The 23,405-nt window shown below is 39.8% G+C and overlaps 1 protein-coding gene and 2 pseudogenes across 1 annotated transcript; all 3 read right to left on the bottom strand.

Moving 5' to 3' along the window:
- Nucleotides 1-2,194: 2,194 nt before the first annotated feature.
- Nucleotides 2,195-7,104, bottom strand: BMP15 (bone morphogenetic protein 15). Its single transcript, XM_028523333.1, has 2 exons — nucleotides 6,756-7,104; nucleotides 2,195-3,051 (listed from the first exon to the last, which is right to left on the bottom strand). Exons 1-2 carry the CDS (start codon nucleotides 7,081-7,083, stop codon nucleotides 2,195-2,197), a joined length of 1,185 nt encoding a protein of 394 aa, XP_028379134.1. The 5' UTR covers nucleotides 7,084-7,104.
- A 1,077-nt stretch (nucleotides 7,105-8,181) lies between these two features.
- On the bottom strand, nucleotides 8,182-8,362 carry LOC114505922 (annotated as a pseudogene).
- A 14,319-nt stretch (nucleotides 8,363-22,681) lies between these two features.
- On the bottom strand, nucleotides 22,682-23,165 carry LOC114504580 (annotated as a pseudogene).
- Nucleotides 23,166-23,405: the final 240 nt, after the last annotated feature.

The following is a 23,405-nucleotide window of genomic DNA, read 5'->3' as shown; positions in this document are numbered from 1 at the left end:
TCTGAAAATCTCAAAGAACACTAAGACACTGAACTCAGAATCTGGTCCTGTGACCAAAGTCTGTCTTCAGGCCTGTTACGTATTTGTGCCTACCATAGGTAGGCTGGGGAAATGGCTAGACTAGAAACTCACATTTACTCTGCCATGTCAACTTGCAGCATATATGATTCCATGAACCTCTTATTCAAGAACACAGTCGTCACATTCTATGGTAAATTGAATCATGATTTTGTAATGGGGCAAAATTAATAATGTTACTTTATATAAAAAATATCTTACATTTATTCCAATAGAAAATTAATGAAATATGTGAACATTGAAATATTACATGTCAGGAGGAATACATCCCTCACAAAAAAAATTTTTTTAAAGTGTCACTGTTCTATGTTTGAACCTATGTTTGTATCCACCAAGGATGTACTATGTGCTACTCTCCAGCAATATAGAAATGGGTAAAACACAATTGAAATTTTCAAAAGGAGCTCCATCTTAACCCTGGCTGGTATAGCTCAGTGGATAGAGCATGGGCTTGTGAATCAAAGGGTCCCTTGTTTGATTCCCAGTCAGGGCACATTCCTGTGTTGCTGGTCAGGTGCCCAGTAGGGGGCGCATGAGAGGCAACCACACATTGATGTTTCCCTTTCTCCTTCCCTTCACCTCTCTCTGAAAGTAAATAAAATCTTTATTTTAAAAAAAGAAGCTCCATCTTTTGGCCCCCAAAAATGTTAGACTGGAGTATATTAAAGGAAAGCAAATAGTGCTATGTGAGCACAGAGTAAGGGGCACGTACCTGAGTGTGGGATGTTATGGGAACATTGAGGATGTGCAGAGAAATTCCTGAGCTGATTGCCAGAGATATACTAAAGAAGATAGATGGACAAAAGGATGTTATAGAACAGTTCTTCAGGCAAAAGAATAAAATTTGTGTATTTATAAATGAGTAATTCAGTCTAGCAGGTAACCAATTTTTGAGAAAGAAGTCATAAAATGAGTTAATTTACAATGGATAGGAAAAAAAGATGGATTTATATATTTATATTTAGCAAATACGTGCACCCATCCTAAATCAGTCCCATCTCATTCCCAGAGACTGGCCATAAGACTAGTCAAGGAACAGTTGGGCAGGGAAAAGGCCTTATAGGCTTCTTCAAAGGGGCCCCTTGGGGATGCAGGACTATCTTAAGAGAATACTTCAAAGGAGCCTTTGGTCCCACTCTTGGGGATTAGAGTTCAGCAGCTGGTCATAGTTAAAGGAAATAAATTCCTCCTACCCATTCTCTCCCACACCTCAAAACATTCAAGATTCTCTTTAACAACAAAATGATTTATTTGTAACACAGCCCAGTTCCCATCACTTTAGTACAGTATAGGAATAGAAAAGAGTTACATTGCAAGCATTATATTGTCCAAAATAGAGCTCCATGCTTCCCAAAACAGCAAGGCCATCTCCCCCAGAGACTTATGCCCAGAGCCAAATTGAACTTGCACAAACAGGCAAGTCCAGAATGAAGTTTACCCTCAACATGATTCAGCTTCCCTCCACAGCACTTTAAGCTTTCTAACTGCAGCCTTCTTCCCCTCCCACCCCCATCCAAGCCAACTCCTAGCCTCTGAGACATTAGGGAACTCTCTATGTGGAAAATTAACAGGGGTGTAAGTGTTACACAAAACAAGACACTACCCTGTGAAATCTAGTGTTCCATAGAAAGGTTAAAATTACTCCCCTATACATAATCCTAATCATTAATGCAACTCTTTCCCTCCTTTTCTCCACCCCAAGTCTTCTAGAGAGCCTCAGGAGATGGAATACTAGAAGATCCCACCTTTCCCAGATCTTGGTAGGACAATCCCTAAACTTCTGCCATCATGGACTAGTGACTTTTAACAAAGTCACAATGAAATGCCAAGAAAATAGAGAGGACATATCCAAAGGAACATGTTATTCAATCATTAAGGTCTCTAACTAGTAGTCAAAACATACTGATGTTTGATATCAGAGCTGTTTTTATAACATGAGATCATAAACAGGGGAAGAGACAAGTAGCAACACTTAAGACAAGGAATAGAACCCACAGATTAGGTAGAGGATCACCTGCAGATTTAACATTAGTATTGGTTTCTTTTAAACCCTACTCCAATTTCTTGGGAAACCTGAGTTACCTGTACCTGTGGGAGTTACCTGTACCTGTGGTTGTCACCTGCATGTACAGGACTGGGCAATCATATCCTTATACTCCTTGTACAATATACTACCATTAGCCTCAACCAGAAGGATGCTAATGGGAGCATACTTATAAGGGACACAGGAGGGCTGAGGGACATTCTGGTCCACCATCTCATTGACAAGGTTCTGGATGATGGCATGATTGGGAGAACTGAGACCATAGCGTAGTACCCGAGGGCAAGCTCCCTTACAGTAGTTTGGGGTATAGAGGTTGGGAGCAATGATCCAGTGATCCCAGCCCAGCTGGTGGAAACTGACTTGGAAATGGTGGAGGGAACATTGGTTACTTTCAGACCCAACATGTTCCTGGGTGGGGCCAGGAATCTTAGATTTGATAATGGATGCTCGCCGTGCCCTGTGCAGAAGAGAAGAGTCCCTTTTCTTAAACTCCTCTAGGCCTCTGGGTAGAAGTTTGGCCTTCTGAACACTTTTATGAGTGTCATTGAAGTAGAGTAACAAGAAGGCAGTGTCCAAGGATGGCGTGTCATGCCAAGGAAGCTCAAGACCCTCACTACCTTTTCGCTGCTGACATATGAAGCGGAGTTGTAGAACCCTGTGCCCCTTGTGATCCCAGAGCCTTTGCTGAACAAGTTGTGTGATATCCATCTCTGTCCAAGCTTTGGATAGCAGGGAAGGCTTTGAGGAACTTCTTCCTGAGAAAGGAGTGTGATTGCTTGGATTTTTCTGGACCCAGGGCTCCACATGGCATGAGAGGTGGAAGCCAGCTAGGTGGAGTTGATGGCGGTAAACCATAGTGGCTCTGACTAGTTGGTAGGCTATCTGGTTTGGTCTCAGAGGAAAATCCAGGGTCTGTATATGCCAGGGGCCTGTATAAGTAATAGGAAGCAAGAAAAAAGGATTAGATTCTTACGTGTAAGCCTGAATCTCTCTCTCACAAACCTTCTCAGTACACACTGACAGCTGTAAGCAGCCTTAAAGTTAACTCAAGTTCATGATAATAGTTATTGTTCATTAAGCACTTACTAATATATTAGATGTTTTACATGCATTAGCTGTTTAACCTACAATAGCCCTGTGAGCTAGTTATTATCCCTATTTTATAGGCAAAGAAATAAAGGCTCAGAGAAGCTATGCCAGAGGATATACAGCCAGTGTGTGGTAGAATCAAGATTTGAGCCCAAGCCTGTTTCTCTTAAGGAGAGAAAATGTGTCTTATTTTTAGTTCACTCGCAGCACTAGGCTGAAAAAACTCTCAAATATAGAATTATGTTTTGTGTATATTATATATGTGGGAGAAGATCAATCATGTTATTAGTTGATTATTAAACATGACCAATTAAAATAATTGTTGAGAAATAAATGAATTAAGAATGAGTCCTCATGCCATATCATTATATAGACTCAGCTTTGGGGTGACAGTCCAATATTGGGGGCCAGGACCTGCCATCACTTCAAATCCAGGGTCAAGATGCCACAAAATAATTTTGTCTATCTACACCTAGCTGGGGCAGCTGTTTTACCATGTCTGCCTTCTACTTCAAGAATTGCTTCTTGAGCAGCTATTCCTTCTTGGGTATTAACCCTTAGTCACTGCTTTTTCTACTTATTACTGGAAATGATTCTTCCTTACCCCATTCATTGTACCACCATTCCTCTAAATAACATTGTCAACAAGACCTTGATTATATAAATATTTTGTTTGCATGCCTCCTAGTGATTAAGAGTTTTAATCTAAACCATAATGCTGATAGCTCGAGGCCAAAGGTGTTGGAAGTTGGGGCCTGCAGTGCTCTGAACTTCTGCATCCCCTCCTGGCAAAGGTCAAGAACAAGGTGACAAAAACCAGACATTGCAGAGAAAAGCCCTCTTTCATCTTCAAAGATTTTATCACTAAACATTTGCATGCTAATTTACATATTACTCACCTAACTGCAGGGAATTCACAAGCCTGGACTTCTTCTGTAGACCTGAGGCTTTTAACATAGAAGCTCTTTAATGTCTTCATGCATTAGGGTATTTGTTTTTAAAGGTCAGGCTCCAACTAATGCTCATTAAACCCTCAAGTTTGGGGCACTGGACATCATTCACACAAGGCCAAAGCCAGGCTTGTATTTGCTTTCTCAAGTTACTCCAGACTCCCATCCTACCATAATCTTGCCAAGAGGCCCACCCATACACAGGCCCCACCCTGCCCGAAAAGGAATCCAACCCAACCTCTATCTAGCAGGCTGTCTGGTGAGGAACACTGCCCTTTCCTTTCAGACTTTGACATCATATATTTCCTGAAGCAGGGTGGGGTTGCTAAGGGTCAGAGTCAGAAGGCTGCACTCTGAAGGGAAATGGCTGACTCACACATCCTGTGTGATTGAACCTGGCATAGCTCTCCCAGCAAGCTCAATTCAGCTGGATCATCTCCTGATGGAAAAAATCAGGCTCTGTTCTCTAGTCATCCATTTCTGGATTTTTTCCAGAGTCCCTAGATGTAGTCAGACCAGGACACCGTTTACTTCTTGCTTTCACACCTCATATCATTTGTATGAACTTGATTTCTGCTGAACTAAGGTATGAACTCTAGAGCCCTTAGAATAGCTTACAAATCCCTGTCTCTCATTAGCCTCATATCCTGCCATTCTCCACAAGGCTCACTAGGCTCCAGCCATACTCACTTTCCTTCTGTTCTTCAAGTGTGCTTCCACACTCTAGGACTTCGTACATGTTGTTTCCTCGGCCTAAATCAGACTTCTGTCTACTCTTCTCATGCCTAGCTTCTTATTTTACAAATCTCAACTCAAATGTCATCACTTCAGAGATGCCTTCCCTGACAATCCCATGTAAAGGGAGGATTTCTTTGCTATTCTTTATCAAAACAACTTCTTTCATTCTTTGATGGCACTTAACACAATTTGCTGTTTCGGTGTTTACTTATTTGTCTCACCCATGAGAGCCATGCTTATCTTGATCACAGCTGTGTGCTGGCACCTAGACAAGTACCTATAACTTAGTAGGTGCTGAATAAATATTTGTTGAGTGAATTCCCACCCCACCAAGCTACTTTCCTTTTCCTTAAACAGAATGCACTTCCCTGTCTGTATTCATAGTCTCCTTACTCCTTCTGCAAGGTCCAGCTTAAATACCACCTCCTCAAGGAGGCCTTTCTGACTGTCTCCCTGCTCCCCTTTCTTTGCTTTAAGCAGTGACCCATTTCTTCTTTGGGGTTCTGGGAACCCAACTGCTTATCATTTTCAAATCACTTATTATGCTGTAACACCATTATGTGATCTAGAGGTCAGGGTAGCAGTTATTTGCCTCTTTATACCCAACCCAAACAAAGTGCCTGATGTTCCATTCTCCACAAGGCTGTGTTGTGGAATCAGCACAGCAGAGTGATTAAGATTAAAAGCACAAGCTCTGGAGCCTGAAAGCCTTGGCTTCAAACCTAATTACTAGCTGTATTACACTGAGTCAGTTACCTTAAGTGTAAGTTTCTTTACCTATAAAATGAGTAGGTTAATAGTATCTACCTCATATGATAGTAGTGAGGATTAAGGGAAATAATGTTTGTATTTTTCCTAATGCCTGGCATGTTTACTGTATGGTAAGCTCACAGTAAAGGTTAGCTAGTGGTATTTTGTTGGTTTTTTTGTTTGTTTGTTTTTTGTTTGTTTGGTTTTTTGCTTGGAGGAGGCAGTGTAAATCCTGTCATCATCTGAGACTAGCAAAGGCCCAAAATTTATCTTGCCAGATTCCCAAGATTTCCCAGAAGTTGATGACTATCTGCATTCCCTAGAGTACCTTGCACTTGGGAGCCCACTGCTGTCCTGGAACAGTGTCTAATGAAGATGTTTAAAGCAGAATTAAGGACAGTGGGAACAAAGGCAATTCCAAAATACATTTGGTACCAAAAACCCAATGTAGCACCGTGGTCTAAATTGAAAAACTGCTTGGTATACAAGGATATTGAGATACAATATTTAAACACTAGAGAAGTTATGAACAGACTTTAGAATCAAACAGACTTGAGCTCAAATCCTAGTTTCTGCCACCCACTGTCTCTGTGACCTCTGCAAGTTATTTAACTTCTCTGTGCTTTATTTTTTATCTTTAAAAATTAGGCTAATTGCTTCATAACAGCTAATGATAGTGGCTGTCATTAAGGATGTCCTTTCTGAGGCTTTGTAAATTTCCCCAGTTCAGCATTCTGTACTCTTTGTCTTCTAAGAATAAAACATATGAACAGCCCTCCACAAGAATGTATATGGATATTTCTTAATTATAATTTTTCAGTGATATAACAAGAAGCACATATTTCTTTGAAAGATAGGAGTTGACATATCAGTTGCTCTGGGACCTGGGAGCGATTCCCCAACACAATCTGTTCTTAAGTGGGCCCCTAAAGGGTAGTGTGATTGGAGCCAGCTTTTCCCGTTTGGAATTCTTTGAAAAACCAAGCCTGAGAAAACAACCTGCCTACCAGGCAATGAAACCTGACAGTCAACTCACAGATCCTTCTTTCTCTAAACTCCCCTTCATTTCTCTCCCCCCGCTAGGATAGTATGGTATAATAACTCACCTCTGAGAGTCCTTGCTGCATTGGCCAAGGGCCTCACTAGCCTCACCATGGTGGCCCCAACTGTGCGGTTCTCCCTAGGGTGCCCATGTGCATCAGCTGAACGCTGGTACAACTCCAGCATGTACTTCATGGGATGCCCTTGGACCTCTGGCTTCCTCTGTTGCTTGTCAGGGGCTTCTTCTAGTAGCTCTTGAATCAGGGGCAAGGTAGGGACCTCAGCAAGGAGAGCAGTAGAGGGTTGCCCTACCTTTGCCATTTGGCCTCTGTGTTCCATAAAAAGTACCAGTCCCCAAAGAAGAAGAATTCTAATGATGCTGAAGAGGACCATCTTGAAAGGCTTGGTGTTTAGCAACACGTTCTAGCCAAAGCCAAAAGATGTCACTCTTTCTCTTTCCTTTCATACAGGTAACTGCATCTTGGCTCCACAACCACAAAGGGTAGGGCAAGAAAAAAATGAAAGGCAGGCAGGCCCTGTGTTGCTTCCTCTGCAAGAATCTTCTGGACAAAATGAGGTCTCCTAACTTGGCCTCTTTGCATCAAAACAAATAGAAACAGCAGGTGGGACAAGGCATCATGCACCCACACCTACTCCCCAGGACTGGGAACAAGATAGCACTTATTTGGAGGCTGAGGTAACTTAAAAGGAAAGTCCATTCTAGGACCTGCCCCCTTACCTTATCCACTAGGATGAAAAAAAAGCATCCCTATGTGCTCTGCTTCACAGCTTTAAAGGAAGTCTCTTAATCAGTCCTTAAAGGGCCAGAGGGCTCCTGCTCCCATTCCACTTCCATATAGTACTATCTCTAATGCAGCATTTTCCAAAACTTGGTCTTGGTCTGCTGATGACTTGCAATGAAACTACATTTGGTGACTGGTAAGAATGCAAACTTCTAGGTCCCTAGGAATCTTAACAAATGCTCCAAGAAGTTCCTGTAAACACTAAAATATGGAAGCCACTATGCGAATGTGGCCGCTGGAGCTTGAAGAAGAGAACAGTAGTTCTCAATATTGACTGTACATTGGAATCACTTGGGAGAGCTTTAACTATCACAGATGCCTGGGTACCATCCGCTAAGGTTCTGATGTATGGGTTTGGGGTGTTACCAGGGCACCACAATCTTTCAAGTTCTGCAGGTGATTTTAATGTGCGGCCCCATTTGAGTACCCTGATTTGGAACTTTCTGGTTTACCACGGAAGGTGTTGAGATCCTGAGTTGGCTTCATCAGAGAAGCCTGGGGTAATGGAAGATGAATCTGTAGAAGCTGGCTGGGAACTCATCTAGCTTGGCTGGATAATGGGAAGCAGCACGGCTGGGTCAGTTTAGTTAAGGCTGCCCAGACCATGATACTGCAGAAAAATGGTAGGTGGAGTTGTGGTTCTGCCTAAGGAGAAGCAGTTTGTTGGGGCTCTAAGCAGAAGGTGGGCAGGAGGTCAAGCCATGGGTCTAGGAGATGATGAGGCAGGCCTGATTGGTGAGAGACCTTTATGTCATACCAAGAATATGTATGAACAGGTACCATTATTGTGGAAAAGGCATGGACATCTTCTGACAAGCTGATAAGAGCAGTTACAACACTTGATCATAGCCAAAAGGCCGAGAAGTGATGGGCATTGTAATCACACTGGACTTCCCACAATGTGCTAGTTCTGGCCTCCTAATCTTTAGAGAGGCAGCCAAGAAGCCTCTCTGTTCTCCATATCTGCACTGTTCCTCCCTCCTCCTTACCCTCTCCTTTGAATTGTGATTCTGTCTCTTATTAGCTGTAATTTTACTTCTCCAAAGCAAATTTCTTTATTTCCCTCAGCCTCAGTTTTCTCAGCTGTAAAATGAAAATAACATGTTTTATCTCACAGGTTGTTGTAAGGATTAAAGGAAATAATCTATGTTAATTGCACAAACCCAATTAGACACAGGACATTTTTCCCTTTCTCTATTGTTTTCTAACATGGCCTTGGTCCCTGGCATGTATTGTAAAACAAAAGGCCTGTGTATATGGGTCTCTTAGGTCTGGACTCAAATACCAATTCAAAAACTTGTTAGCCAGGTGACTTGAGGCAAGGTTTCTCCTAGCCTGAGTTTCTTCATCTAAACTGTTAGTTCCTTTACAGAGTTATTGTGAGAATATTCTCTCTCTATATGTATTATACACAATAATATACGAAGGATCTAAACAGATAATTCACAGAATGCAAAACCTGAATGACAAAAATATACAAAAATATGTAATAGAAATCAGAAAAACACAATTTTAAACCACATAAGATACAATTCCATACCTGTTGAATTGGCAGCATATTAAAAATGTGATGCTATTAAGTTCAGGTGAGGATATAGAACACAGGTAGCTCTCTTACACTGCAGGTGGGGATGTGATTTGATATGATCATTTAAAACAGCAGTCCTCATTATCTCTAGTGAGGTCAAAGATGTATAATTCAGCAATACTATTGCTGGAGCAGTAGCTTTTAGAATTTTTTTTCTGTGACTCACAGCAATATATACATTTTACATTACAACCCAATACAAACATAAGCACACACTCACATACACATATATACCTGAAGTCAATGGTTTCTGAAATAATACTTATTCTTGCAACATATTGGGAGGGGTAATATGTCATGATAGGTAAGAACATGTCTCTGGAGCCAGAATCCTGTTTAAATTTAACCTCCATCATTTATTACATTAATCTTGGGCAAGTTACTCACTCTATGCCTCAGTTTTCTTATCTGTAAAATGGAAATCATAGCCTCTCTCTGTTTAAATTGTCTAATGTAGAAAATGGGATAATCAAAAGACTTGCCTCATAGTAGTTTTGTGAGGATTAAATGAGTTAATACAAGTATGGTTATTTATTTTAGAGTGCCTGGCACAAACTAGGTAGTAGACACAGGTTAATTGTTACTACATTGGATGTAAGCTGTGATCATCAGAAAGTTTGGATCTCCCTAATGTACTAGTTCTGACCTCAAGAGTTGCAGAGAGGCAGCCAAGAGACCTCTCTGTCTTCCTTGTCCACATGGTTCCTCCCTCCTCTCTTATCCCCTTCTCTGCTGCCCCAACATTCTCTTTGGCCCTTGACCTCTGTCTGTTACCAATTTAAACTTCCTATCTTTCTATTCAACATAGCTAAATAAAAGAACAAGTTGTCAGGACAACTATCAAAGGGTCCATATAAGAGTTTGGGGCACAGTTTTGTTTGATGTTTCAGTGGTATTCAATTGGGATTACATCTGTCAAAAACATTTTTTTGCTATCTCTTAGTAATGAGATTTTGACACAGGATCAAAAGAAATAAAAAGAGACCACATATTATGCTGGAAAGAGTATGATTGGGGTTTGAATTCCTGGTTCTGCCCATTATTGGCTATTGCTTAACCTCTTCGCATCTCAGCTTTCTTAATTATTGAGGATATTCATTACTTGCCAGGATTGTGGTGAGATTTAAATGAGATAATGTATATAAAGTATCTGGCACATAGATAATCCTAAATAAATGGTAAATTTTATCATTAATAGCTTATGAGTTAAAGGTATATGTAAAGTGTATCTCACTGAAAGAAATATCTGCTCAGCATCCTTCTAAAAATTCTTCAGCTGAATTTTTATTCCATCACTTTACCCACAGGGCTTCAGGAGACTCACTACATTGAATAGGTCATCTTTCATATTTTCAGAAAAAGATCCAAAAACCAATCCCATTCTTACCACCAGAATTGAAAGAAGCTGGCATGATTATTTCCTAAATGCCCCTTGGTGGGCCCAATGTATGTTACTGCCCCAAACCCCCAGAAGAGGGCACTAACCTTCTTTCCAGCTTTATGATTGGCGGTGTGGGGGTGAGGTGGAGCTGCAGGTAATAGATGAGTGGAAGGGGATCAACTAGAGAATGTTTATCAACCATTCCTGCTTTAGAAAACAATTAATTGTATAAATCGGATACTTTAGGAGGTATTATTGACATGACAAAGGGGGGTTCTTAAAACAACAAAATGTGTGACCACAAGTTGCTTTGAGTGGCAGGAACCCTTAATATTCGGTGTGGGTTAACTTTTGAAACTTTTTTTTATTTTATGTATTTATTTTTAGAGAGGGAAGGGAGGCGGGGGGGGGGGAGAGAGAGAGAGAGAGAGAGAGACATCAACGTGCGGTTGCTGGGGGTTATGGCCTGCAACCCAGGAATGTACCCTGGCTGGGAATCGAACCTGGGACACTTTGGTTCCCAGCCCGTGCTCAATCCACTGAGCTACGCCAGCCAGGGCAACTTTTGAAACTTTAATGCGCTGGGCATACTAGTAAAGTGGGTGAAATTTACAAAATAGTAGACTTTTATCTGCTTTTTGGGAAAATGGCTATTGTATAAAGTATACATGTATAATAGATTTCTTCTTTTACAACATTGTAATTCACATTTTCTTGCAATTGTATTAATTCAACAAATATCTAATTAAGCACCTCCTGTGTTAGATATTAAGGGTGCAGGCCTATAGCCAGACTGCATGGTTCACATTCCAGCTCTACTACTTAACTAGCTTGGTAATTTGGGGCAATTAACTCGCTGTTTCTGTGCCTCAGTTTCCTTATCTAATAACAAGAATAATACTGCTTTAGAGGGCTATTGTGAGGATTAAATAGTTAATGCATATAACAAGCATACTGTATTCCAGACACTAGATTAGACCCCAACACTACAGAAATTAATATAAGTCCTCTATCTTCAGTACTCATAGGCACTACACTAGTCACTGAAGTAGGTTAGGGGATACCAAGATAAAGTGGTTACTATCTCAAGAAGATAAACAGTTACTATCCTTGATAGTGACATAAAAGATAGGAAATATTTCCCCAAATCATGACAATTCCTCTGATTACTATTCTGAGTTCTTGAAAAACTGACCTATTTTCTAGATGTTTTATTTAATAAATCATTTTCTATAAAACAGAGATTATAGGGAGGGGGTTAGGGGGTAAGTGTAAAATGGGAAGGGATTGGATATATAAATTGCCATTTATAAAAAGTCATGTGGATGTATAGTACAGCATAGGAAACATAGTCAATAATCTTGTAATAACTAAGTATGGTGTCCAGTGGGTACTAGACTTATGGAGATGATCACTTTGTAAGTTATATAAATGTCTAATCACTATGTTGTACACCTGAAACTAATATAATATTGTATGTCAACTGTATTTGAAAAATAAAAAAGTTATAAAAAATAGGCACTATGGCATATTTTTATAAATATATATTAACTTGGTACTAGACTACATCCTTTTACATAGTATTGAATCTCTTTTTATCTTTATATCAACTCTGAATTAAGAATTGCTATTCCCATTTATAGATAAGGAAATTAAAGATCAAAAAAGAAAACTTGCCCAAGGTTGTACAACTCACAAATGGTGGAATTCACTGGGATTTGGTCCCAAGTCGGGTTGATTTTAGAGCCCCTCTCTTTGTACTTTGTAGGTTGCTATGTAAGCTGTCAATAAGCATTTAGCCTCTTAACACAACTCAGTTACCCTATAAAGTAACCTCACAGAGATTCCTGAATATAACACTCAAATATAAGCTCTGTGAAGTCAATGATCATGCCTATCTTATTTATTATTATAGGTACTCAATAAATATTTATTGAATAAATGACTTCATTAGGAGATTGTTATTTTTGCCAAAATCTAGGCTGATGGACAGACTCTTGCTGGACTCTTGTTGTAATGTGTCCTCAAGAAGGCCCTCCTGAGTTTTGAGGTAGAAGAAAATCTACAGCAATCACTTTACCCTCCCTGTACTTTCAACTCCTTAAAAAAAGTCATATTGCCTGTTTTAATAAGTCCTTGTGACTCTCATCATCCCTACCAATGCCAGAGGCCCCAGTAAAAGAAGCACCCCCTTTGCCATGCATGGGTAGCAAGAACCACTGATCACAGCACATGAAAATGGGCATTGCACCAGCCTCCCTAGTCTGAAGACCAGGAAATCTCTAATTTAATTGCAGTTCATTCAGGTCCAGGCTTCTAGGTAGCCAAACTAGCCTTGGGTCATGGACCCTGCTCTAAAACACATTCATCAAGCCTCAATAGTGTGCCAAGCATTGCATTGCGTGTATGATAGTAGAACCCAGCTCAGCAAAGAAAATATTTGCAAAGGTCCCAAGGAACCAAAAGATCCATGTAGCTAATGTGTAGAAAAGAGAATGAGGGGAAAGGCTTCCAAGTAAAGATGATGTGTGGTAAGTAGGAGCCAGAGCATGCATGGCCTTGTAAGGGCTGCTGTTATTCTTTAAGTGTCTTTTCAAGAATTAAAACAACAGTGTCCAAATCAGAAAAAGATGACCCTTCTGAGTAAATGAACACAGCTCTATGCTGAATTTCTGCCCTTACATGCCTCCTCAACAAGGCATCTTGTGTATTACACTAACTGCACAGCCATTTGCAACTACCCCATTTGTAAGGCCTTCTCTGTGCTTTAGCCACACTGACGTTCTGGTATCTTTCAGTTTTTTCAGCAAACTATAGTACCTTTGCCTCTAGGTCTTTATGTATACTATCTCCTATGCCCACCCAGAATACTCTCTTCCCTTTTCATTCCCCAGGGTACTCCCACTCAGCCTTTATGTCTCAGCTAAAGTATCACTTCCTTGAGGAAACCTTCCCTGAGTCCTTAGATTAGATCTAAAAAAGCATCTGAGAAAGATTTGCAATGAAGATGACACTAGAATTGGGTTCTTAGTTATGAGTAGGATTTTAATAGGTAGAGAAAAGAAGATATACCATTCTGTGACCAGTTCAGTATATTTCAAATATTGCCCTGAAAATTGTAAGAAGGGTGGATTGAAGAGATCTTGAAAGGTTCTGTAAAGCACTTTGAGCATATACTTGATCCTTTGTGCATGTGTCATTTTATTAAATATAACTGTGAAAATAGGTATGGGTATTCATTTTAAAGAAAGAGGAACTGAAATTCAATGCAGTTAAGTGATTTAACTTAGATAACATACCTATAATGAAAGGTTGATTTACAACCAGATCTTCTTACTGGGCTCAGGGCTTTTATTTTACTTGAGGAATCTACTTACCTTCTGCAGTACTATCAAAACTTGGCTTTCCATTCTGGGTCTCCAGAATTTAGTTTTAAGCATAAGAATAGAGGAGTTTCCAATGTCACTAGCTATCAGACAGATGCAAATTAATACCATAATGAGATACCACTTTACACCAGTCAGAATGACCATCATAAACAAAGCAACAAACAGCAAGTGTTGGAGAGGTTGTGGAGAAAAGGGGACCCTAGTGCACTGTTGGTGGGACTGCAGACTGGTACAACCACTGTGGAAAACAGTATAGAACTTCCTCAGAAAACTAAAAATGGATCTGTCTTTTGACCCAGCAATTCCACTGCTGGGATTATATCCTAAGAACCCTGAAACACTAATCCAAAAGAACCTATGCATCCCAATGTTCATAGCAGCACGATTTACAGTAGCCAAGTGCTGGAAGCAACCTAGTTGCCAATCAGTAAATGAATGGATCAAAAAACTATGGTACATTTACACAAAGGAATTCTATGCAGCAGAAAGAAAGAAGGAGCTCCTACCCTTTGTGACAGCATGGATGGAGCTGGAAAGCATTATGCTAAGTGAAATAAGCCAGGTGGTGAAAGATAAATACCATATGATCTCACCTTTAACAGGAATCTAAACAACAAAACAAAGAAACAAGCAAAATATAGCCCAAGGCACTGAAACAGAGAACAGGCTGACAGTGACCAGAGGGGACAGGGGAGGGAATTTCAGGGGAGAATGGAAGGGTTTACAGGAACAAATATAAAGTACACATGGAGAAAATCTAGGGGGGATTGGACATGGGAGAGAGGTGGGGAGGGATGGGTGGGTAGGCTGGAATGGGAGTAAAGGACAGAAAACTGTACTTGAACAATGATTAAAATAAAATTAGAGGAAAAAAAAGAATAGAGGAGCTTCTATTCAAAATTGTTCCTACAAGAGCTCTCATGATGTTCCTGGGATCCTTAGGCTGGAGAGAATGTCCAAAGGCGAATCTCTGGGGATAGCAATCTAGGAACTTGACCTTGTAAACCTTAGCATAAGAGTACAAAATTTCAACTCTCACCATTGCTTATAGACCATATCAGTCCTAGGCCATCAGAAGAGCATGATTTCTTTTAGCCAAGTATGCAAGTAAGAGCTCATGATGATACATTCTGAAAATCCTTTTGGCCTTGGAGACAGTCTTAACTGTCTCCAGCTTTTGGAGTTTTTGGTCATTCCTGGATAATCAAGTTATCAGTAAATCATTGACTATATTTGCATTCTCTGGTCTCCTTCCCTTTGGTCCCAGTAGGAACTTGTATTTTTAAAAATTTGATATTAAAGCAAATGACTAGGTAATTGACTTCCTGCATTAGAGACAGGGGGACTGCTCTTTCCCTTTCCCTGAAAGCCCTACAGAGACTTGTTGCATAAGTATAACTACATTTTCTATTGTATGTCAGTTTCACAGGAGCTGGGCATGGCTGAATACTCATGACCCCTGGGCCAGAACAACTCACTGCAAGGAAGACATTCTGGATCCTTGGGACACAAGAGAAGACAGCTAAGAGTGGCCTCTTCAAAGACTCAGCAAATCTACAAGCTCTGCCTTTGTCTCAAAAGCCACTGTGGGTAAAAGTGGTCAAAAGGTACAAAATGCTTGCTATAAATTAAATAAGTCCTGGGGATGTAATGTGCAACATGGTGACTATAGTTAATAATACTATATTATACATTTGAAAGTTGCTAAGAGAGTAGATCTTAAAAGTTCTCATCACAAAAAATATTGTAACTATGGTGGTGATGGATATTAACTAGATTTATTGTGGTGATCATTTCACAATATATATATATATCATATTACTATATTGTATATCTAAAACTAATATAATGTTATATGTCAATTATATCTCAATTAAAAAGCAAATGCAGAGTTTGGTGTGAAAGAGGAAAAGACCTAGAACTTGGACCTAAGGCAAGCACTTGAGATCAACAATGGGGGCTATAAGGCATTTTTAAAGAATTGTCACTTTCTCTAAACAAATCCTTGATACTGTCCTGCTGAGTCAGGTAGAGATAGAAATGCCTTTTTTTCTTTTCATTTGTGATATCAGGAAGAAAGTACACAGGTTGATGTTTCTCCTTCACTGTACATAAGTGTTCCCTTTTCCTACTACTGTGGCAAGACTCCTGGAAATATCAGAGCATAAGCCACCACGGACCTGGAAGCCAGATTATGAAGTTTAAAAATACAGATTGCTTGTCTCTACTTTCCTCCATTAGGCTCTGAGCTTTACTTCTCCATTTGGGCCATAAGGAGAGTCCAATTCCATCTGTCACACTGAAATGGAAAGTTGAAGATGAAAGCAGACTTGTGAACAATCAAATTAGGTCCAGATAAATTGTTTGCATAAACTTGAAGACAACTCAAAACATCAGCTAAATCTCTAAGCAGACCTTAAATCCTTTGGATTTTCAGGAAAATCTACTGAATATTTTAATGGTGTTTTTCTTTTTGTTTCTTTTTCAGGTTAAAGAAAAGTTGGTGAAAATCCCAAGAAGAAGCCTTGGGGCAAAAAAGAGAATAAGGGATGATAATGTTCAGTTCTAATGTGGGACTTGATTGTAAAGTTGATTGGGAACTTTGATGAGAACATCACTGTGTTCTCAAAGACAGTTCTCGATCTTTCAGAGTATCTACTCATCAGATCATGAAGTAGGCCCCCAAATCAGAATGCCCTTCCTCTTTAATAGAAGAATACACGCTCTTTGAGAAAAATTTGTATTCCTTCTCATATATATATATATGAGAAGGAATATATATAAAATATTCACTGAATGAATATTTATTAACTACCTTCTAGGTGTCAGTTCTGTGTTGGGGACACAGAAGAGCACTATACTAATTTTACTAATAGTGTACTCGTCCTTATGGAGTTTATAGTCAAGTAAGGGGGGAAGATATTATATAGACAACCTCAAAAATGAATGAATATTTTTAATTTTAATGGAATGCTATGAAAGAAAATTATGTGTCCCCCTGGGAGCATAACCCAACAGGAGATTAAGATAGGATAGAAGATCTAATTTAATCAGATGGATACAGAAAGTTTCCACCAAAGGAAGTGACATTCAACTGGAGACATAAAGGTTAAGTAGCAATTCACCAGGTTAAGATTGTGGAAAAGAATATTATGTGAAGAGTATACCAATATGAAGACTCTGAGGCACAAAGGAAGGAAGGAAGGAAGGAAGGAAGGAAGGAAGGAAGGAAGGAAGGAAGGAAGGAGGGAAGGAAGGAGGGAGGGAGGGGGGGAGGGGGGAAAGGAGGGAGGGGGGGGGAGGGAAGAAGGGAGGGAGGGAGGGACCTGGATGTCTTCAAGGCATTGAAAGAAGGCAAGTTTGGCATGGGCAGAAAATATAAGATGAAGCTGGAGATTTTGGCAGGGGTCAAATCATACAGTGATAATTTTAATTATATAAACAATTTTGTATTTGGGAGAGGAAGAATTAAAAATAATTGAATTCTGGTGTGCTCCACTGGAAGAATAGTGGTCCTTGTTACTGAGTTGCAAAGCACTGGAAAAAGAGCAAGTTTGGAGAGGAGGAGAGATAATGAAACTGATTCTGGATGTTGTGATTTCAAATGCATGTCATGTAGGTAATTGGATATGCTATTTTAAAATTCAGAAGATAAACCTAGAAATATAAAACTGGGAGTTGCTGACATATACATGATTATTGAAGATATGGGAATGGTTGAGTTTATCTAGAAGAGAAAGTACAGAGTGAAAACAGTGAGAAAGCCTAAGCTGAAACTTAGGTGATCCTAACATTTTATGATTGAGTAGAGGTAAGAAGACCAAGGAGGCAGAAGGAGAGCAGGAAGATAAAAAAAGACAATGTTTCAAGAGTTAAATGATGAACTGTATTGAATTATGCATAGCAGTAAAGAATATGAAAATAAACAACTGACCATTGGCTTTAGCATCAATGTCATTGATAACTTTATGGAGCACTGTGTTTGCTAGTGGTAGAACTAATCTAATTGTATTGCATTGGGTTTGGGAGTGAAAAGAAGGTGAGACAATGGACTAAGTCAGACTAGAAAATCCTTTCAGAAGTATGGTTGTAAAGGAGAGAAAAAAGACAAAGTGGTAGCTAGAGGAGTGTGGGGGATCTGAGAAGGTTTTTTTTTTTTTTTAAATGGGTGAAACATATAAGTACTGATGGGAAAGCATCATATATTGACTCTATTTTTCATGCTCTAAAAATTAGAAATTAGTCAAGGTCAGGCTGTGTATAGAATGCTTGAATTCACTGCTAGCAAAAGCAGATTTCCCTTATGGTGTCAGATCAGACACAATTACTCTGTTCAGTTGCTTTTAAATGAGATACTTTAGTTTCTCTGATGACACCTAAAGAAAGAGGGGTTTTCCTGTAATGCTTACAGGCTAAGGCTGTGTTTTTCACTTGGATGATATCTTTAAACTGTTTTTAGTTTTGCTCAACATTGTCCAAAATGTGACTAGTTGAGTAATCTTTCTAAAACATTCATCTGATCATGTCACTATTCTGCTTAACATATTTCAACAGCTCTCTCTACTCCCTTCAAGATAAAGTCCCAAACTCCTTAGAATGAAAAGCAAGGCCCTTTCTGACCTGTCTTATAACTATTTCTCAGGCCTTATCTATATTTACATGCACATTTACATTCTACACTTTATTTAAGCCTGAGTACTAATAATTCTTTGAAGCAACAGTCAAACTCTCCCTTAATTTTCCTCTCCTTTCCTAAACTGTTCCCCTTTTCTAGAATGCTGAGGTACTTAACAAAAAAAACCCCTGTTAAATAAATGAATAAGTACATCAGTGAATGAATGCATTTACCTCAGTTTTCTTGGCCACTTTTGAAAGGGGCTATGTGGCTATACATGGTAATAAATTAGGCATTTATTTGGGGAAACTGGAGGACAGTCACATGTTAGGATTTCAGGGAGTCATTGAGATCCTCACTGCATTAAACCATTACTCCTGTTAGCCTATCACTTGACCTTATCCCATGAGAGTTTTATTTCCCTGAGTAAGGGCTTGGTGTTACTAGAAGTCTCTGAAGGAGGGAGGGATACTGAAAAGGAAAGAGGGGGTCAGAGAGAGAAATTACAAGTAGGAGGCATGGTGGTAAACAGACAACAGTACCTCTTTGCTCAGAACTAATATTATGATGGCACTGGAGCAGAAACAAGCCAATCTGAAATAATCAAGTGCAGGGAAAAGATTAATTTAGAGCCTAAAACACACTTTGGGCAATTTTAAATCATCCTGTTGTTGAGCTGAAAGGCAGATTAAAAATCACACTTCCCATCCCAGATGCCTAAGGTAGAGAACTAAATGGAATACAGCAGGGGGTTGCACCATTTCCAGAGACAGATCATTTCCAGTAGAGCCCTTTGGGTTTGAGAAGAAAGGTGGGGGTTGGTAGGTTAGTCTTCTCTAGCAGAGCCAAGTCCATACAACAAATAGCTCCAGAAAATCCCAGGTTTTTTATAGTACCTGCAGATGGACAGGAGATACCTGGCTTACAGATGTAACAAACCTGGTGAACAGGCCAAGATAACTCCTCTTCTGGCCACTCTAAGGACTACCCATTGGAGATCAAACCCACCCAGCCTGCTCAGATTTCTGGGCTGTCTAGGATTAGTGTTTCTGGGAGTCCAACATCCCAGGTGAAAAAATGTCTACTCTTTTACAGGACTCTGGACTAGAGCAGGAGGAAGGAAGGAAGAAAATAAAACTCCATTGTACTTTTCTTCTATACTTTGCTCCCTGTTAGCTATTAAACCTATCTTCTTTCCATTGCTCAATATTATTAGTACTTTGAGGAAAAAGAACATTGGAGAACTGGATAGAAGACAAAGCTTAGAATTAAAAAATAAATAATAAATATTGGTTGGGTTCTGGCCAAGATGAAGGTGTAGGTAGAAGCCCTTTGCTTCCTTATATAACCAAATGGAGGATAACAATCAACCTAAAACCAATGAACAACCAGAAGTGCCAAAAAATGAAACTGCATGGGATTCCGACAATCAAGAAATTAAAGAAACAGTCAACCAGAACAACCAGACCAGTAAGAACCCATGGCAAGGCAGTGTACCATGCAGCTGGGGCTGCTGAACAGGAAACTGAGACTCAGACCTGACTGTGGACTACGGCAGTTGCCACAATGGGAGAAACTCTCGGTCTCACATGAGAGTTTATTGGAAAGTAGGCTAGAGCCGAGCAGGTGAGCTACATTGTTCCCTCTCTGGCCCCTCCTCCACAGGCAGCACAGCAGCACAGCAAGGAGGGTTGTCCTGCCCTGGTGAATACTTAAGGCCCCACCCCCATACAACTTAACAGGTACTCCAAGACGAAGAAATATGGCACAAATGGAAGAAAAGAGCAAACTTCAGAAAGAGAGCTAAGCAATGAGAAGATAGCCAACCTATCTGATGGAGAATTTAAAGCCCTGGTAATCAAAATGTTGACAGAACTGATTGCGCTTGGTCAAAAAATGAAAAACAAAAACAAAAACAAAAACAAATGAAAGATACCCAAAATGAAATAAAGCAAAATATTCAGGGAACCAACAGTGACTGGAAGGAAACCAAGACTCAAAGCAATGATTTGGAAGAAAAGGAAGAAATAAACATCCAACCAGAACAGAATGAAGAAATAATAATTCAAAAAAGTGAAGAGAGAATTTGTAACCTTTGGGACAACTTGAAACGTTCCAATATCTGAATTATAGGGGTGCCAGAAGGAGAAGAGCAACAGCAAGAAATTGAGCTTATTTAAACAAATAATGTAGGAAAACTTCCCCAATCTGGTGAAGGAAATAGACTTCCAGGAAGCCCAGGAAGCCCAGAGAGTCCCAAAGAAGTTGGATCCAAAGAGGAACACACCAAGGCACATGATCATTAAGTTACCCAAGATTAATGATAAAGAGACAATCTTAAAAGCAACAAGAGGAAAGGAGACAGTTACCTACAAAGGGCTGCCCATAAGGCTATCAGCTGATTTCTCAAAAGAAACTTTGAGGCAAGAAGGGGCTGGAAAGAAGCATTTGAAGTCATGAAAGGCAAGGACCTACATCCAAGATTACTTTCTCCAGCAAAGCTATCATTTAGAATGGAAGGGCAGATAAAGTGCTTCCCAGATAAGGTCAAGTTAAAGGAGTTCATCATCACCAAGCAATCACTACATGAAATGTTAAAGGAACTTATCTTAGAAAAAGAAGATCAAAACTATGAACAGTAAAATGACAACAAACTCACAACTATCAACAAATGAACCTAAAAGAAAAGAAAAACAACAAAAACAGAAACTAAGCAAATGATTAGAACAGGAACAGAATCAGAGAAATGAGCATCACATGGAGGGATTTCAGTGGGGAGGGGGAAGGGAGGAATGGGGGGAAAGGATACAGGGAAGAACAAGAGTAATTGGTAGGCATAAAATAGATGGGGAGAGATAAAAAATGGTATAAGAAACAGAGAACTCAAAGAACTTATATGAATGGCCCATGGACATGAGCTAAGGGGGGGAATGCTGGAGGGTTGGAGGGGGCAGATCAGAGGGGAGTAAAGGGGGAAAAATTGGGAAAACTGTAATAGCATAATTAATAAAATATACTTAAAATAATAGTAAATATTGTATGGCAAACATAATTAAAATAAATAATATAAATAACACAAGATAATGAACATTATGGGCCTGGTTAAAGGTCACACAGAAGTGAGTGAACTTTGTTCAAATTCCACATTTGCCAACTTATTAGGTACATGACCTTGGAAAAGTCCCTCATGAGCCTGTTTCCCTACCTGTAAGATCAATACTGTAAACTTTACCCATATGAGAATTGAATGCCTGGCACCTAAGAGATAGTCAATTGATTCTAATTAATTTTCCCCTATTTGTGGAAACGGTGGAGTGGTAGATGAGTCTTATTCTGAGGGACAAGGATTTTATAATCCTGAGGTTTGGACTGAGCAGAAAGGATTTGGCTAAGTACTCAAATCTTATAGAGGTTATGTGGAGGGAAGGATCCCATCTATATCCATCCACTGGATGGATAAATACAATTGCAACCAGGAATTATTATCTGGGTACTTTATACAGGTAAGTGGAGTTTGGGAGTAACATTTAAGCAGGTGATAATGGGGCCTGTGAAACGATAAAATCTGAGCTTCCTACCCTGTCTGGCTCAGCTCTGTACTTGTGTTCTATTGTATAAGCCTCTCTGTTTCCCCAAATCTATTTGTTTTCTATCAAATCGAGATCTTTTACAGACTACTTAATACTTACAAACTATGCTCTATAAAGGAAGGGAAAGGGGGGTGACAATTGAGGGAGAGAGAGAGGGGGGGGGGAGGGAGGGAGAGAGAGAAAGAAGAAGAAGGAGGAGGAGGAGGAGGGAGGGAGGGACAGAGAGATCAGACAGAGAAGGAGGTCTAGAGAGGTGCTCCAGAAAGATGTTTTGCATAAGAAAGGGTATGGTTTGGCATTTAACTAGTAGGTGTTGTGATGAGAATTCATAACTATCTCTTTGTCAAGAATGAAATTTGGTTGATTGACCCAATTGGAGGGCTTTGCTTTGAGCTACCTAAGATAGAGGTTGAGCATATGAGTTAATATAGTATGTCACAAACATTTTTGAAGATTGGTAAGGGTTTTGTGGAGTGAGCAGGGCTGTAGATGACTGGAAAATAGTATTTGCCATGACATCAATTGGGTGATTTTTAAATTGCTCAATTATTTCTGTAAGGAACTCTACAGGTAGTCATATTTTTGACAGTATAAAATTTTTATATTTACAATTAGCTGGCTGAATCCAGTTTAGATGATCCCAATTTTGTTGGCAACACCTAAAGCATCATTGTCAGGAGCCAGACAAACATATGCCTTCTTCTCTCCGTCAGGCTTGATCAGCATGTTGACCTTGGCCATGTCAATGTCATTGAGCTTCCTCACAGCCTTTTAGGTCTGGTGCTTGTTGGCCTTGAAATCCACAATGAACACAATCATATTGCTGTCTTCTGTCTCTTTGTGGCTGACTCAGTAGTAAGGGGAACTTGATGATGGCATAGCAGTCAAGCTTGTTTCTCCTGGGGACACTCTTCTGAGGCTATTTAGGCTGCCTTTGGAGCTGTAGTATTTTTGGCTGTCAGAAAGTGGTTGGCATGTGGATCTTTTTTTTTTTGTGGCTGTGGATGCCTTTCAGTACTGCTTTCTTTGCCTTCAAAGCCTTTGCTTTGGCTTCAGCTTTGGGAGGGGTAGGGGCTTCCTTCTTTGCTTTGGGCACCATCTTTGTGAAAAGCTTCAATTAATCATATTAAACATGTTTTTCTCTCAATCATTCTACTCTGTGGAGATGTATTTCTATCTCTTTCCCTCTTTTCACCATCAAACTTCTGGTTCCATAATTCATAGTTGTGCACTGACTCTTGCTCCTGCCATTCAACTTGTACTATTATCTCAGGTGTTTGAACAACTTCCACATAGTTTAAATCTCTGTCTTTCTCTTTCATGGCCCTTTAATGTTCCTGATTTCTTCC

Source organism: Phyllostomus discolor, chromosome X (assembly GCF_004126475.2).
Source record: "Phyllostomus discolor isolate MPI-MPIP mPhyDis1 chromosome X, mPhyDis1.pri.v3, whole genome shotgun sequence".
NCBI classification, from domain to species: domain Eukaryota; kingdom Metazoa; phylum Chordata; class Mammalia; order Chiroptera; family Phyllostomidae; genus Phyllostomus; species Phyllostomus discolor.
The sequence above is the reverse complement of the archived record's forward strand: the minus strand, read 5'-3'. Positions and strand labels throughout refer to the sequence as shown.